This window comes from Hippoglossus hippoglossus, chromosome 4, assembly GCF_009819705.1.
Source record: "Hippoglossus hippoglossus isolate fHipHip1 chromosome 4, fHipHip1.pri, whole genome shotgun sequence".
NCBI classification, from domain to species: Eukaryota; Metazoa; Chordata; class Actinopteri; order Pleuronectiformes; family Pleuronectidae; genus Hippoglossus; species Hippoglossus hippoglossus.
In genome coordinates, this window is record NC_047154.1 from 17,131,888 (window position 1) to 17,148,255 (window position 16,368).

The 16,368-nt window shown below is 39.1% G+C and overlaps 2 protein-coding genes across 2 annotated transcripts; both read left to right on the plus strand.

Moving 5' to 3' along the window:
- The first annotated feature begins 1,352 nt into the window (after positions 1–1,352).
- On the plus strand, positions 1,353–5,937 carry LOC117760403 (hydroxylysine kinase-like). The gene is made up of 5 exons (XM_034583408.1): positions 1,353–1,473; positions 2,689–2,993; positions 4,549–4,691; positions 5,048–5,228; positions 5,321–5,937. Exons 2-5 carry the CDS (start codon positions 2,693–2,695, stop codon positions 5,761–5,763), a joined length of 1,068 nt encoding a protein of 355 aa, XP_034439299.1. The 5' UTR covers positions 1,353–1,473; positions 2,689–2,692; the 3' UTR covers positions 5,764–5,937.
- A 5,179-nt stretch (positions 5,938–11,116) lies between these two features.
- LOC117760402 (hydroxylysine kinase-like) lies at positions 11,117–14,743 on the plus strand. Its single transcript, XM_034583407.1, has 5 exons — positions 11,117–11,180; positions 12,113–12,417; positions 13,361–13,503; positions 13,778–13,958; positions 14,052–14,743. Exons 2-5 carry the CDS (start codon positions 12,117–12,119, stop codon positions 14,492–14,494), a joined length of 1,068 nt encoding a protein of 355 aa, XP_034439298.1. The 5' UTR covers positions 11,117–11,180; positions 12,113–12,116; the 3' UTR covers positions 14,495–14,743.
- Positions 14,744–16,368: the final 1,625 nt, after the last annotated feature.

Consider the following 16,368-nt stretch of genomic DNA (forward strand, 5'->3'; position numbering starts at 1 on the left):
GTTTTTCAACTTTTAAGGACTTTTAAGTGTTTTAAATAACTTTTGATACCTGATGTGGTAATTGTTCAGGGATTGTCATGATTTTGAGTACATGACAGAGCCAATAAACCCTGTCAATTTTGATGACTTTGTGAATTTTCCTTTAGCACCACCATGAATCACAATATTGTCTTATACACAATAGCTAAAAATCTGAAGGGCAGATATTGAACGCTGTTAGTTTGATTACTTAATGACCAAAATGTCAGCTTTTTAAAAAAAGGTTTAAAAATGTAACAACTTAATTGCCATGATATTTCACTGAAAAATAGTGTTTGATCTACTTAGAAAAATTAAGGCAACTTTTTGCATCAGATTACTATGTACATCAAGCAAGACTGGTCATTGTATGAAGTACTTAATTTTTTGTATGTATAAAGCACATTTTGCCAGTAAAGTCAGCTTTATCTTTCTAGTTGAATAACTTGAGTTTTCAAGTAAAGTCAACTAAATTTTTTGTAATAAAGTCAGCTTATTTTTGCTAGTTGAAAAACTTAATTTGTCAAGTAAAGTCAGCTTAATTATGAAAGTAAATTTAAGTTGACTGTACTTGCAAAGTTTAGGTGATTTTACTTGGAAAATTAAACTGACTTTACTTGGAAACTTTAGATCTTGTGTACAAAAAATTAAGTAGTTCATACAAAGACCGATCTTGCTTGAACTAAATAATATAGTGCAAAAAGTTCCATTAATTTTTTTAAGTAGATATGGCAGGACATTTTTATCAGTGTACATTAGCCAGGTTTGACCCTGCTGGGCCTCCTTCAGATGATCACTCCAGTTAATGTCACTTTCCTTAGACCTCAAGGGCCTTTGACGACTCTGCCGCAATCACTCGTACGATAAAAGAAGAGACATTTGTACGTTTACATCCACAAAGGAGGTCATGTGTTCGCCTGCGTTTGTCTATTAGTCTGCAAATTTAGGCAAAAACCACTGGACTGATTGTAACGAAACTTGGTTGAAGGATGCGGCCTGGGTCAGCGAAGAATCCATAACATTTTTGGGCTGATCCCGAATGTTTTTTTTCCTCTTTCTTTTTAAAAACATTTTCATTGATCTTTAATCGAATAATCCATGGATGTTGGTGGAAAAAAGATCAGGCATGTTTACGGGACCGATATTTATGATTTTGTGCAGATCCAAATAAACATCTGGATGAATAGGTGAATTTAAATGTGGTTTCATTAGCAGACTGTTGGGTCCTTCTAGTTTCATTTTCATTGACTTAGTTACATTTCCCTCATTCCCTCCAATACATTGAGAGCGACCTCAGGGCCGTGGACAGGAAGTGGAAAGGATTTGGTTTTATTTTGAAATGACTCTCCAGACATAAATAGTGCGGCTGCAGGTTGTTTGCATCACACTTGTCCGGTAGTCAAGCGACGTAACGTTTCCTGGGAACTGCTCTCTGGAGTTTTTGTGTATCCGCAGGTGAGTACAGAACAAAACACGAGTCCGCTTATAACAAAACATGCGTTAGTCTGTGGATTCACGAAGCCAGCGCACGTTTTTTCATGCAGAAAGATACGCTGCTCCGCTGTAGCATGTTTCATACATGTACAGACAATGCACCGGCTGTCACATGCATGCACATGCACTGTGTGTAGTTCCTGATCTTTCCCCTGCTTTAACCCCCTGTGTTATTACTGCGAGTCACACTAATGCTCCAAGAGGGACCCGCTGCAATTTGAACCGAGTCACCTCGTACAGATCCAGCAGGAAAACACCGAGCACAATCAAAAGTGCAAGAGTGGAGAAAGTGTTGGAGTAGTTACTTCTGAAAGGAGCTCGGAACCTTTTCAGGATGAAGATGACGCAACGAGTTTAGTTTTCAGACCAGTATTACAAGTTTCTTTGAAAATGAATTTTAATAGTATGTTGTCCAGAACAACATACTAAAAGTCATAAGAAATCCTAGTTGAGGAAATATGTTAAATTCTCATCAATCCGAGATGTGTGCCAATAAGGCCAGGCAACAATACACCCCAATGGGGCTATTGTTTTCCTTTACTCATATCAAAATGAAACTTTACACAATGAAAGTACCCATGAAAAGTAACATTTTTTGTATTACAAGTTTCTTTGAAAATGAATTTTAATATGCAAATGAGCTATACACTAATCGAATATGCCCAAAATACACCCAAATAGGCTTAATTTTTTCCTTTACTCCTACCACAATAAAACTTTACATCGTAAAAGTATACATGAAAAGTAACTTTTTTAACAACAAATAATTCAGTTTTTATCGATACTTAAAAACGAGTCTCAGATTTGCAGATTTGTATAATTTTTTATATAAACTAGTAATTTCTCTGTGATAAATGACTTCAAAGTAATGGAGTATTAAAACTGTTGCTCATTAGTACACAGTTTATCTAAACAGTTTAATAGGAGAGGGAATTCACAGATGGAACAATTAACATACAGTCCTTATCACAATCACTCAACAACAGCAATAATAGTTAAATGCAACAAAAAACAATAATTGCACAATGAAACAAAAAACTTAAATTGGTGACATGCCAGACAGTAATTTGTTTAAATTATTATAATTTATTACATGCTATAGATTACTGTGTTGCTAATTATTGCAAAAAAAATAAATATTAATCATTGTTTTTCTTGTGGCATTTTTTCATTCAGCACAATGTTGGAACATTCCAAGCCCAGCCTTAGTGAGCCTCAGGCGTCTGAGCTGGTGCAGAGGGTTTTCAGCCTGACGCCATCAGAGGTTCGCCCTCTGCCCAGCTACGAGGACCAAAACTTCTATGTGGCCACGGCAGAGGGTGGCGAGTACGTCTTGAAGATAATGAACTCGGAGGACAGCAAGGACCCCAACCTGATTGAGGTGCAGACGTACGCCATGTCCTTCCTGCACGAGAACGGGCTTCCTGCCCAAACAGCCCTGCCCACCGCTTCGGGAAAGCTCATGAGTCTGGAAGAAATGGGTACGAGTTCAGTCACGCTGCTCTGCCCTGAGGAATAATGTCATCTAGCACGTTAGAGATATGCTAGAGATAGTTGTCATATGTTTACTTTAAAAATTACATCCTTGTTCTGTAGGTAGTTAAATCATCTTCTCCAGCACAGTTTCTCACAACAGTCTCAGTCAGTATTTTCATTTCGTTTATATATAAACGAAATGAAAATACTGACTGAGACTGTATGTATACATTTAATTCATTCTATCGTCCACCTCACAATACATCATATGTAGCCACAAGAATAATTAAAAGTAAAACCAAAGACTTCTGCGCAGGATGGTAACTTTGGTACTTTTAGGGATGTTTCTATTTCCCCAAAGACAACTAATTGTCCCTAATTCGTCCCGCAGTTCATACAGGCGGCTCAGCACATTTCCCCGCAAGAGCAAGTCTGATATTGAGTGGACGTGTTTTGCTCGCAAGAGATTCTCTGTGAATAATACAGTGTGTGAAATTTACGTGCGGCGCCACTTGTAAGACTCTCGCTTTCAGTCCTTTCTTTTCCCCCAGCATCGCTCCAGCCCTGTCCCGACACACACCAATACAGTTTTCCGAAGATAGTCCCTCTTCTTTTAGTTTTGTAAAAATGTCCACCTGTGCACGTCCACTCCAGCGCTGAGCAAAAAAGCATTACGTTTTCCGTCAAAACTATCTGATGAAAACAAGCAGCTGGGCAGAGTTTAATATATCTGTGGATTCATCTAATTGTAAAGCATATTTCCCTTTCTTAACTCTATCCACCAGCTGGCACTTTATGTCCTGGGCCATGTCGGTGATGCGCCGAGCAATAGTCCCGTTAGACAGCGGCACTGATTCCAGATCACGGGCTAATTTATCCCCATGCATGGCCCGATTTATAGCTACAGCAGCGGGTTTAATTAACGTTTCGCCGATTGTGTGTGGCTTTTTTGCCTGTGTAATTAAATATGCCACCTCATATGATGCCCTTTGAGCTTCGGCTGGGATTGTCTGTCTGTTTAGTAAGGACTTTCTTTTGGCCTTGCAACTCTCGCTCGTTCCGCTAATCCGTGTCGTAATAACCTCATGGGTCAACAAAGAAAAAGGAAAAAACTGATGGAAATGTTTTTATTGCATGGGTTTATTCTAATTTCAACTCATATTTATGTATATATTTATACAATAATGGGTTAAATATTCCATTTTAAATTAATTTAAAATTGTATTTGTTTTTTGGACAGCATCTCGCGACCCCTCCTCTGTGTCTCGCAACCCCCGGGGGGTCGGGACCCCCATTTTGGGAACCCCTGTGTTAGACGGTAGTTGCTGGTTCAGAGAGCACATAAAGATAAGTGATGGGCTACTCAACCACCGGAGAAGGTACACTGACATTTCCTGCCTCAAGGCGAGGAAATACTTTTCACTCTATTATTTACACTACAGGAATGATAGATGTTCCTCTGAGCAAGGCTGCAGCACACATGTATTACTGTATGAGACTTTAAGAGGGAGGGAAATGATTGTAATACTAATCTAATGCGTTCTTTTTTAACTTCGGCAGACTTTGGCCACGGCTGTCAGAAGTTCATGGTGCGGCTGTTGACTTATCTGCCTGGAACCACAGTTTCCAAGCTTCATTTAACGCCACAGTTATTGTATGATATTGGCAGCACAGCAGCCAGAATGGAAAAAATCCTGAAAGAGGTATGTTATTCACAACAAAAAAAAACAGTGCTTTTCTTTGAAAAATAAGGAAATTTCTAAGAGACCCCAAACTTTTGAACGGTAGTGTATGTTATTCACATTTTAAAATGTCCAATGTTATGTAGATGTAATAATGCTGCAAGACAAAACCCAATCATTGTTTTGTGAATAGTTCACACGTGATGAACCTACCAACCACATCATTATGCCACTTCACTTTCCCCAATGCCATCGTCTTAGTGTCTTCACTACTCATCAACCACGAAACGATAAAGCTCTCAACTTTTTCTTGTCGTGTACATTTTTCGTTTCTTCCTTCTAATTCTCAGCCTTACTTCTGATGTTTTCCCCCCCAGATGACACACCCTCACCTCAGTGTGCTGCAGAGGGAGGGGTTCAATTGGAGTCTGTCAAATGTCCCTCTCCTGGAACGATTCCTCTATGTGTTGGATGGAGACCCTCTTCAGGAGGTTATAAAGTCCATCATTCAACAGTACAAGACCTCTGTGGTTGGAAAATACCCTGATTTCCGCAAGTGTGAGTTTTGATCCCTGTATGTCACTGAATACAATAGTCAATAATGTATTTTAATTCACCTAACAAATCCTTTTTTATTTCTCTTTTCTAAGGCATTAACCACGGCGACTTCAATGACCTCAATGTGCTCATGCAGCCTGATGAGACTGACTGCTACAGGATTTCTGGTATCATTGACTTTGGGGACTTGAACAGCGGCTACTACATCCATGAGTTAGCCATCGCTATCATGCACATGATGTTAGAGCACCCTAACCCAATTGAGGTGGGTGGACCTGTCCTTGCAGGCTGGGAAAGTGTCCTCCCCCTCAATGAAGCAGAGAAAGAGTGTCTCTATGTGCTGGTGATGTGCCGCTTCTGCCAGTCTTTGCTGTTAGCTCGTTACGCCGTGACCTTGCATCCAGAAAATGAAGAGTATTTGATGAGTACATCCAGGAAGGGCGTCGGAATTCTCCGTGAACTCTGGGAGCTCGGGAAGAAGCAGGCAGAGAAGGCCTGGTTCCAAAGTGCTGCTCAGTTTGCTGACAAAAAGTAAGGAATGTGTGAAGGAAGCCATTCACAAATTTTTAAGCACAATAAGTTGATTCCACTGAAGCTTTTGCGCAAGTGAATGAATTCTAAAAGCACAAGTTAAAACAATAGATTAGAATAAGTGAGACAACTTGAATATAGAACCGATTTGTTTTCAACATAAACCAAGCTAGAATAATATTCAGGCGAGTGCATTCACCGCCAACTCATCATGAAACCACAATGGAATTCACTAGATCTGGATATTTATATGGATCTGCACCACATTGCACACACACATAAATATCAGTACCCTAAACATGCCTGCAGTTTTTCATCAAGATCCATGAATTATTTTTCGGAGAAATCAAATGAAACGCTGAAAAATCTCACGATAAAAAGAAAAAGAAATCCCGCCCTCTCAAACAAAATTTCATTTAAATCAGTTCAGTAGTTTTTTGTACAATCCTTCAAATGTAGAGGAAAACACAACCTCCTTGTTGGACATAGACATACATTACCCAAATAGAAATACTGAAGTGTGTCTGAGTTAGACATGAGTAGATTAACAAAAACTGCAAAAGGAAGTATTGATACTGTATGTTAACAATGGATTATATACTGTAAAAGTAGCCAGCAACCAAACCAATAGAGTGCGATTACTAAAGCATTTAGGGGAAAGTACTGAATAGGGACGTTTAGGATATAACTGCAGAAGCAACTCACACCAAACCATAGAGAATCAGTCACGGTATCTGACCAGAGGTTGGATTTAAAGGTACAGTGTGTAGAATGTAGTGACATCTAGTGGCGAAGTTGCATGTTGCAGCTAAATATCTCTCAGCTCACCCTCCCCTTCCAAACATGAAAGAGAACCTGTGGAGGACCTGTAGTGGACCTTAAAAACAAGGAGGCCTCTGTCGAGAGGACCCGCTCCAGATGTAGATATAAAGTATTTATATACAAAAGGCCCATTCTAGGGTAAATACAACAACAATTCATACAATTTAGATGAAACACACTCGTGAAAACATCACTAGGATTATTTTATACTAAACTTATGCCAATAGATCCCTTTCACCTAAATCTTACACACTCGACCTTAAAGAAACATGTTCAGTAAGTTCCCAAGGTCTTCAGGGTTTATACATTTCTATGTACTTGGGTTTATACATTTCTATGTGCTTGGGTTTATACATTTCTATGTGCTTGGGTTTATACATTTCTATGTATGTGCTTGTGTAACAGAATATTCCTCTGTATGGTAACCGGTTGCTTAAATGGACCTTGGACTGTTTTTATTACCTGGGACTCAGCCAGAGATGATGTAGGTGGGAAATTGTCATTGTATGTTTATAAGTAAGTAAGGCCGTTTAGAATATTCTGTGGTAGTAAAAGTTCCTGTCCACATCCAGAAAGAAACAGGGTCTGATTCTCTATATCTGGCCCAGTTCATGTGATCTGTGTTTGATGAGGAGAATGTTCAGGCCACATCTTATGCCTTTAATTAGTAACAGAAACTTCTGGATTCTGGAAGTGTACTGATGGGATACATGGATGCAATGTACAGTATTCATATGTCCCTTTTAACCACTAAAATCAGTCAGTACATTGAGCATCCATTATGTTGAAGGAATCAAACAGTCAACAGACACGACTCCTCTGTAACAAACTTTGTGCCTTCAGAACAAATTTGAATCTGGTTTACCAAAGACAAATTTAATGCTCTGGAGCTTTTACACTATTCCAATGATCTCTATAAACAAGAGCATTTCTTATAGTTTTTAATATGTTTAGTTATAATTAAATGTTATAACTTTACCTGTTTCTCACCACGAACTGAACTGCAAACTGAAAAGCTTGAGATTGTAAATTTCAATCTTTGATTCCGATCTGTGTATATATATGAAGTAGTGTGGATACTGCCGTACAGATATTCTGAAGCGATTGTATCAATGATTGTTTAACCTATAAAAAAGAGTCATGAATAATTTGAAAAGTGTAAACATGTTTGAAGTGAGATGGTTGATTGGATGTGAATTTTGATGGAAACTCCTTTTTGTAGAATCACTATTGTTGAGATTTTTGGACGATGTGCACTGAATGTTTTTCTTCACAATCCAAGAAGGTTGTGAGTAAAACTAATAGCATTATATGGACAGATTTCTTATTAGTTGTTTTCGCACTTGAATCAACTCTTCGCTTCTGCAAATATTAAATAAAGTATACCACCTGCATTCAAAGTGAAGTGCTCCTAGACTTACTGTTTGAAATCTCACTGTGTAAACAGTTCTATTTGAAATGCCATTAGACTCTTCTCCGTGATGTCAAACTACAGATTGTGTGTACCCATAAATCAGGTCAATATGGCTCTTGTTGGTTCTATTATAACATTTATATTTACTGCTGCAAAAGTATATTTAAGCTATTAATCCTTTTCATAAACTACAACAACTTTTCATTTTAAGAAAGTGACTATAACAAAAAAATTCTGCAGAACAAGGTACTTTGTCATGTGAATGATCCAGCAAATGAACAAAGAATAATGTTGTATTTGAGTTGTGGCTTATTTTGTTAATGTGTTAATTGTTCATATAGTAGGTCAGTGTCCTGTGAATCATCACATCAAGCCAGTTAACTACAAAACATTAAATCTGTTAGAACAGTAAATGAGCACAACCTGTGTCTCTGTCAGTAATGTATGTCAATTTTATTTATATAGCACATTTAAAACCACTTGGTTGGCCAAAGTGCTTTAGAGGTGTAATGGTACAACAAAAGGACAGTAAAGCAAAATACATCATAGTGTAAGTATTACGTTACGACATTATGTAACATTATGTCACTGATGTATCATCAGTTTTATATGTAATCATCTTCAACCGTCTCATTCATAAATAACTGAAGTCTTGCACTGAGAAGAGTTCTGACCCTCATGTTCTTATCTTTATCTATTGACCAGTAAATTAATTTGTACAATATTTAGCCCTACATCATAAAACCTAGAAGGAGGACGTTCCTTCGGGCGTGGCTTGTCTGCTAAACAGGAAATACGCTGTTGCTGCGATTCACTGAAACCTACAATCTGAAGGTTTGGGAACTTTTTTGATCGTGTTGCAGCGCACTAATACGACAAAGATGTCATCTGTGGTTGCACAAACTGCTCTAATCCAACATATTCCAACGACAACATCACACTCAGCCAATCCAAACCACTACGATGGTATAATATCGATCAATATGTGATGATCAGTGTTGATATTTTGACGTGTTTTGACTGTAAAAAGTCAGAGATGTCAGCTAAGAGAGAGAAAGAGGGAGAGAGCAGCGGAGTCAGTGTGTGTGTGTGTGAGCAAGGTTACCTTTGCCTCAAATTCCAGGATTATCATACAGAAGCTACGCAATTTTGTTTATAGTAATCAACCACTCATACTGATAACTTTGGCCGTGGACAAACGTGATCACTATAAGCAGTTTCCACTGTATTTGATTAACCATCAAAATAAACCAGACATTAAATCTTCGGAGGCAAAGACTTTCAGCAAAGCTTATATGTTTCTTATACCTCAAATTCTCCAAACTATGGTTCAGTTTGTTCTGGACAGACACCATCTCTTTTGGTTGGGTTCATTTTTGGTTCGTCCATCCAGCCTGTGGTCCGAGGCACCTTTCTCATCTGTTATTTATGTTCAGACTTGTCTGAAAAGTTCAATCGAGACTGAAAGCTACAAGACTCCGCAGCGGAGTTTATACGTCGTGTCCTGCCTCCTGAGTGCTCTACCTAGGCACCAGCCCTCGCCTGAATGTTTCCTTGTCGATGTGAACGCGTCTGACCTGGAAAATCTTTTGTTGCGTCCTTCATATGTGAGAGGCAAACTTTTGACTTCATCTTTCTGAAACATCTGAAAATGGGAAGTGATCTGCCAACAGAACAAGACAAACTGGAATGTAATGTAATGTAATGCTCCAACATAAAAACTGCTCGACAACACAAAAAACAATGTCTTCAATCACAGCAACAAATGATTTTGTTGGGTTAGGGTTAGGCCTAATGAAATGTAAAAGTGGCTGAGTAACAGGACTAAAAGCAAATGCCAGAAATACTTACTTCAACTGTCTGCAACTTAAAACAAGACATGAAAAATGCAAACCATCTGCTGACACTGTTGTAGAAAAGATGGAGGATGCAGAAATGTTAGTTGGGCTCACTTGCCTGCACAAACTGTAACTGCAGCCAATTGATACATTCATGAGCGCTTTCACATCCACTTTGTTCAGTTGGGACCTTCTGACTTTTTAGCCCCGTCATTTCTAATGTCAATTACGCCCGAGCAGTGAGGTGAATCCAGGAGACAGTGTGACAACCTGAGCAGGTAATCAGGGGATCCTGAGACGAAGCAGGGCTACAGCACAAGCAGGCAGCTACAAGAACATGATCCAACAAACTGGACAGGGTTTGGACGAAGCATGCCATAAAGTAAGGCTAAAGTTCTGGTGAGGAGGTGGCGATCGGACCTGTGCTTGTATAACTCTGCTGTTGTGTAGATGATTGCAAGATAAGGAACAACTGCAGGTAGTGATTGACAGGGAGAGGCAGGAACTGGAGGTCACGGCCGAACGAGTGGCACACACTGTCAGGGGAAGAAGCAGAGTGGGGACATAGAAACACACAGAAAGTGAACCAGAACAATCACATGTTCCAAATCATGTTTTCAAAATAAGTATAACTCCTTTTGGCAACATGTGTATGATGAATATCTTTCTCCAAACCATACATTTTATCCATGGGTTACATTTCGGATTTATCCTGAAACCGATTAATTTTCTCCTACTTTGTATGAGATACTAATGTTCAAATTTCTAATTCTTCTAATTAACTACATGTTAACATTTAGGTAGACAAACTCATTAAAATGTGTAATAATAAAGAACAGTATATGGAATAGTGGTAGTGGAATGTATCACAAGCACCAAATTTGGGCTTTTATCAATGCGGCCTGGGTCAGCGAAGAATCCATAACATTTTTGGGCTGATCCAGAATGTTTTTTTTCCTCTTTCTTTTTAAAAAATATTTTCATTGATCTCTAATCGAATAATTCATGGATGTTGGTGGAAAAAAGATCAGGCATGTTAACGGGACCGATATTTATGATTTTGTGAAGATCCAAATAAACATCTGGATGAATAGGTGAATTCAAATGTGGTTTCATTAGCAGACTGTTGGGTCCTTCTAGTTTCATTTTCATTCACTTAGTTACATTTCCCTCATTCCCTCCAATACATTGAGAGCGACCTCAGGGCCGTGGACAGGAAGTGGAAAGGATTTGGTTTTATTTTGAAATGACTCACCGGATATAAATAGTGCGGCGGCAAGTTGTCCGGTAGTCAAGCGACGTAACGTTTCCTGTGACCTGCCCTCTGGAGTTTTTGTGTATCCGCAGGTGAGTACAGAACAAAACACGAGTCCGCTTATAACGAAACATGCGTTAGTCTGTGGATTCACGAAGCCAGCGCACGTTTTTTCATGCAGAAAGATACGCTGCTCACCGTAGCATGTTTCATACATGTACAGACAATGCACCGGCTGTCACATGCATGCACATGCACTGTGCGTGTAGTTCATGATCTTTCCCCTGCTTTAACCCCCTGTGTTATTACTGCGAGTCACACTAATGCTCCAAGAGGGACCCGCTGCAATTTGAACCGAGTCACCTCGTGCAGATCCAGCAGGAAAACACCGAGCACAATCAAAAGTGCAAGAGTGGAGAAAGTGTTGGAGTAGTTACTTCTGAAAGGAGCTCGGAACCTTTTCAGGATGAAGATGACGCAACCGAGTTTAGTTTTCAGATTTAATATCCAGAATAAACTTTAAAAAGTTGCTTTTACACGTTTCTGGAGTTCAAGATGTCATCTTTTATTTACTGTTAGGACACGAGGACAACAACAAACACAAAGCGAAAGACAAAGGATTTGGTGTAAACAACAACAAATAATTCAGTTTTTAATGATACAAGTCGCAGATTTGTATAATTTTTTATATATATTAGTAATTTCTCTGTGATAAATGACTTAAAAGTAATGGAGTATTAAAACTGTTGCTCATTAGTACACAGTTTATCTAAACAGTTTAATAGGAGAGGGAATTCACAGATGGAACAATTAACATACAGTCCTTGTTACAATCACTCAACAACAGCAATAATAGTTAAATGCAACAAAAAACAATAATTGCACAATGAAACAAAAAACTTCATTGGTGACATGCCAGACAGTAATTTGTTTAAATTATTATAATTTATTACATGCTATAGATTACTGTGTTGCAAAAAAAAATAATTAATCATTGTTTTTCTCGTGGCATTTTTTCATTCAGCACAATGTTGGAACATTCCAAGCCCAGCCTTAGTGAGCCTCAGGCGTCTGAGCTGGTGCAGAGGGTTTTCAGCCTGACGCCATCAGAGGTTCGCCCTCTGCCCAGCTACGAGGACCAAAACTTCTATGTGGCCACGGCAGAGGGTGGCGAGTACGTCTTGAAGATAATGAACACAGAGGACAGCAAGGACCCCAACCTGATTGAGGTGCAGACGTACGCCATGTCCTTCCTGCGCCAGAACGGGCTTCCTGCCCAAACAGCCCTGCCCACCGCTTCGGGAAAGCTCATGAGTCTGGAAGAAATGGGTACGAGTTCAGTCACGTTGCTCTGCCCTGAGGAATAATGTCATCTAGCACGTTAGAGATATGTTAGAGATAGTTGTCATATGTTTACTTTAAAAATTACGTCCTTGTTCTGTAGGTAGTTAAATCATCTTCTCCAGCACAGTTTCTCACAACAGTCTCAGTCAGTATTTTCATTTCATTTATACATTTAATTCATTCTATCGTCCACCTCACAATACATCATATGTAGCCACAAGAATAATTAAAAGTAAAACCAAAGACTTCTGTGCAGATTCTGTGCAGGATGGTAACTTTGGTACTTTTAGGGATGTTTCTATTTCCACTGTCCCCTTTGTTGCTGAAACACGGCAAATTTCCCCAAAGACAACTAATGGACGATTATTGTATCCTTTCTTATCTTAACTTAGCTTATCCCTTGAGCAAACGTAAAAATGAGGCTACAATGAGGATTACAGGATGGCAATTATGAAATTAGAATTATGTGAGAATAATTATTACATGAAGAGCTTAAATATATAATTCAAAGTATAGATATGTGCTGATTTCTCTGAAGGTCTAGAAGGCTCTACAAGGTTCCTCAGTAATGGGAACAGATCTATGGGATACTTTATATATATATATATATATATATATATATTTTATATTATCCATCATCAGTGTATATTTCTATGGGCATGTGTGGACATGCTTACTATGTTAGACGGTAGTTGCTGGTTCAGAGAGCACAAAGATAAGTGATGGGCTACTCAACCACCGGAGAAGGTACACTGACATTTCCTTCCTCAAGGCGAGCAAATACTTTTCACTCTATTATTTACACTACAGGAATGATAGATGTTCCTCTGAGCAAGGCTGCAGCACACATGTATAACTGTACGAGACTTTAAGAGGGAGGGAAATGATTGTAATACTAATCTGATGTGTTTGTTTTTAACTTGGGCAGACTTTGGCAACGGCTGTCAGAAGTTCATGGTGCGGCTGTTGACTTATCTGCCTGGAACCACAGTTTCCAAGCTTCATTTAACGCCACAGTTATTGTATGAAATCGGCAACACAGCAGCCAGAATGGACAAAATCCTGAAAGAGGTATGTTATTCACTTTGATTTTAAAATGTCCAATGTTATGTAGATGTAATAATGCTGCAAGACAAAACCCAATCATTGTTTTGTGAATAGTTCACACGTGATGAACCTACCAACCACATCATTATGCCACTTCACTTTCCCCAATGCCATCGTCTTAGTGTCTTCACTACTCATCAACCACGAAACGATAAAGCTCTCAACTTTTTCTTGTCGTGTACATTTTTCGTTTCTTCCTTCTAATTCTCAGCCTTACTTCTGATGTTTTCCCCCCCAGATGACACACCCTTACCTCAGTGTGCTGCAGAGGGAGGGGTTCAATTGGAGTCTGTCAAATGTCCCTCTCCTGGAACGATCCCTCTATGTGTTGGATGGAGACCCTCTTCAGGAGGTTATAAAGTCCATCATTCAACAGTACAAGACCTCTGTGGTTGGAAAATACCCTGATTTCCGCAAGTGTGAGTTTTGATCCCTGTATGTCACTGAATACAATAGTCAATAATGTATTTCAATTCACCTAACAAATCCTTTTTTTATTTCTCTTTTCTAAGGCATTAACCACGGTGACTTCAATGACCTCAATGTGCTCATGCAGCCTGATGAGACTGACTGCTACAGGATTTCTGGTATCCTTGACTTTGGGGACTTGAACAGCGGCTACTACATCCATGAGTTAGCCATCGCTATCATGTACATGATGATAGAGCACCCTAACCCAATTGAGGTGGGTGGACCTGTCCTTGCAGGCTGGGAAAGTGTCCTCCCCCTCAATGAAGCGGAGAAAGAGTGTCTCTATGTGCTGGTGATGTGCCGCTTCTGCCAGTCTTTGCTGTTAGCTCGTTACTCCGTGACCTTGCAACCAGAAAATGAAGAGTATTTGATGATTACATCCAGGAAGGGCGTCGGAATTCTCCGTGAACTCTGGGAGCTTGGGAAGAAGCAGGCAGAGAAGGCCTGGTTCCAAAGTGCTGCTCAGTTTGCTGACAAAAAGTAAGGAATGTGTGAAGGAAGCCATTCACAAATTTCTAAGCACAATAAGTTGATTCCACTGAAGCTTTTGCACAAGTGAATGAATTCTAAAAGCACAAGTTAAAACAATAGATTAGAATAAGTGAGACAACTTGAATATAGAACCGATTTGTTTTCAACATAAACCAAGCTAGAATAATATTCAGTCGAGTGCATTCACCGCCAACTCATCATGAAACCACAATGGAATTCACTCGATCTGGATATTTATATGGATCTGCACCACATTGCACACACACATAAATATCAAGATCCATGAATTATTTTCGGAGAAATCAAATGAAACGCTGACAAATCTCACGATAAAAAGAAAACAATGGATTATATACTGTAAAAGTAGCCAGCAACCGAACCAATAGAGTGCGAGTACTAAAGCATTTAGGGGAAAGTACTGAATAGGGACGTATAGGATATAACTGCAGAAGCAACTCACACCAAACCATAGAGAATCAGTCACGGTATCTGACCAGAGGTTGGATTTAAAGGTACAGTGTGTAGAATGTAGTGACATCTAGTGGCGAAGTTGCATGTTGCAGCTAAATATCTCTCAGCTCACCCTCCCCTTCCAAACATGAAAGAGAACCTGTGGAGGACCTGTAGTGGACCTTAAAAACAAGGAGGCCTCTGTCGAGAGGACCCGCTCCAGATGTAGATATAAAGTATTTATATACAAAAGGCCCATTCTAGGGTAAATACAACAACAATTCATACAATTTAGATGAAACACACTAGTGAAAACATCACTAGGATTATTTTATGCTAAACTTATGCCAATAGATCCCTTTCACCTAAATCTTACACACTGGACCTTAAAGAAACATGTTCCGGTTGCTTAAATGGACCTTGGACTGTTTTTATTACCTGGGACTCAGCCAGAGATGATGTAGGTGGGAAATTGTCATTGTATGTTTATAAGTAAGTAAGGCCGTTTAGAATATTCTGTGGTAGTAAAAGCTTAAATTTAGCCCTACATCATAAAACCTGTTTGCAATTACTACACTTGTAAAACAAATGAGTTGACCTTTGAACTTCAGAGCCTACGGAGCCCCCCTGGTATCAGGTGAAGAAAAAAAAAAAAATCAGTTCCCTCGGTTTAACTAATCCGTGCCTTGGGTTTAATAATCTGTGCTCTCAATTTAATAATTCTGTTTAACTAAGGAAGTCCTTCTGCATGCAGAAGCAGGACGTTCCTACGGGCGTGGCTTGTCTGCTAAACAGGAAATACGCTGTTGCTGTGATTTTTACCTGAAACCTTTCTACAGAGAAGGAGGAACAGCGACTGCGACCACTACTGCCAGGTAATGTTAACCAAGTCCAGTTTATCCACTTAAGGTTAGAATTAATCCTATATTGTGTTGTAATAAACACAATGTTTCTCGGTTAAACATGTGACACAGCACAATATAGCATTAATAAACTGGACTTAGTTAACATTACCTGGCAGTAGCGGTCGCAGTCGTGCTCCTCCTTCTCTGTAGAATGGTTTCAGGTAAAAATCGCAGCAACAGCGTATTTCCTGTTTCCAATCCTACACAATATTATATAGTTCTTATAGAAGCAATATAAAAGTAAGAATGGAAGTGATCTGATAACCTTAATTATTTCTTTGTCATAAAACATTGTTTAAGAACATGAAAAGAATTCTTGAATCTTCCTGAAAAAACGTAATAACCTCCATGGCGGGGGTCATTAACCATGTTGAGGGCTGTAGCTGACATAAAATAATAAAATGGGTAGTTGACATGTCTCCACTATGGTCATTAGAGGGTGCAATTCACTGAAACCTACAATCTGATGACAAAAACAAGGAACAATGATGGCAGCTATGTCTCAACAACC

Coding starts and splice junctions, on each gene's coding strand:
- LOC117760403 (XM_034583408.1), top strand. CDS start 2,693: ATGTTGGAACATTCCAAGCCCAGCCTTAGTGAGCCTCAGGCGTCTGAG. Junction 4,692..5,047: donor TGGAAAAAATCCTGAAAGAG/GTATGTTATTCA, acceptor TTTCCCCCCCAG/ATGACACACCCTCACCTCAG. Junction 5,229..5,320: donor ATACCCTGATTTCCGCAAGT/GTGAGTTTTGAT, acceptor CTCTTTTCTAAG/GCATTAACCACGGCGACTTC.
- LOC117760402 (XM_034583407.1), top strand. CDS start 12,117: ATGTTGGAACATTCCAAGCCCAGCCTTAGTGAGCCTCAGGCGTCTGAG. Junction 13,504..13,777: donor TGGACAAAATCCTGAAAGAG/GTATGTTATTCA, acceptor TTTCCCCCCCAG/ATGACACACCCTTACCTCAG. Junction 13,959..14,051: donor ATACCCTGATTTCCGCAAGT/GTGAGTTTTGAT, acceptor CTCTTTTCTAAG/GCATTAACCACGGTGACTTC.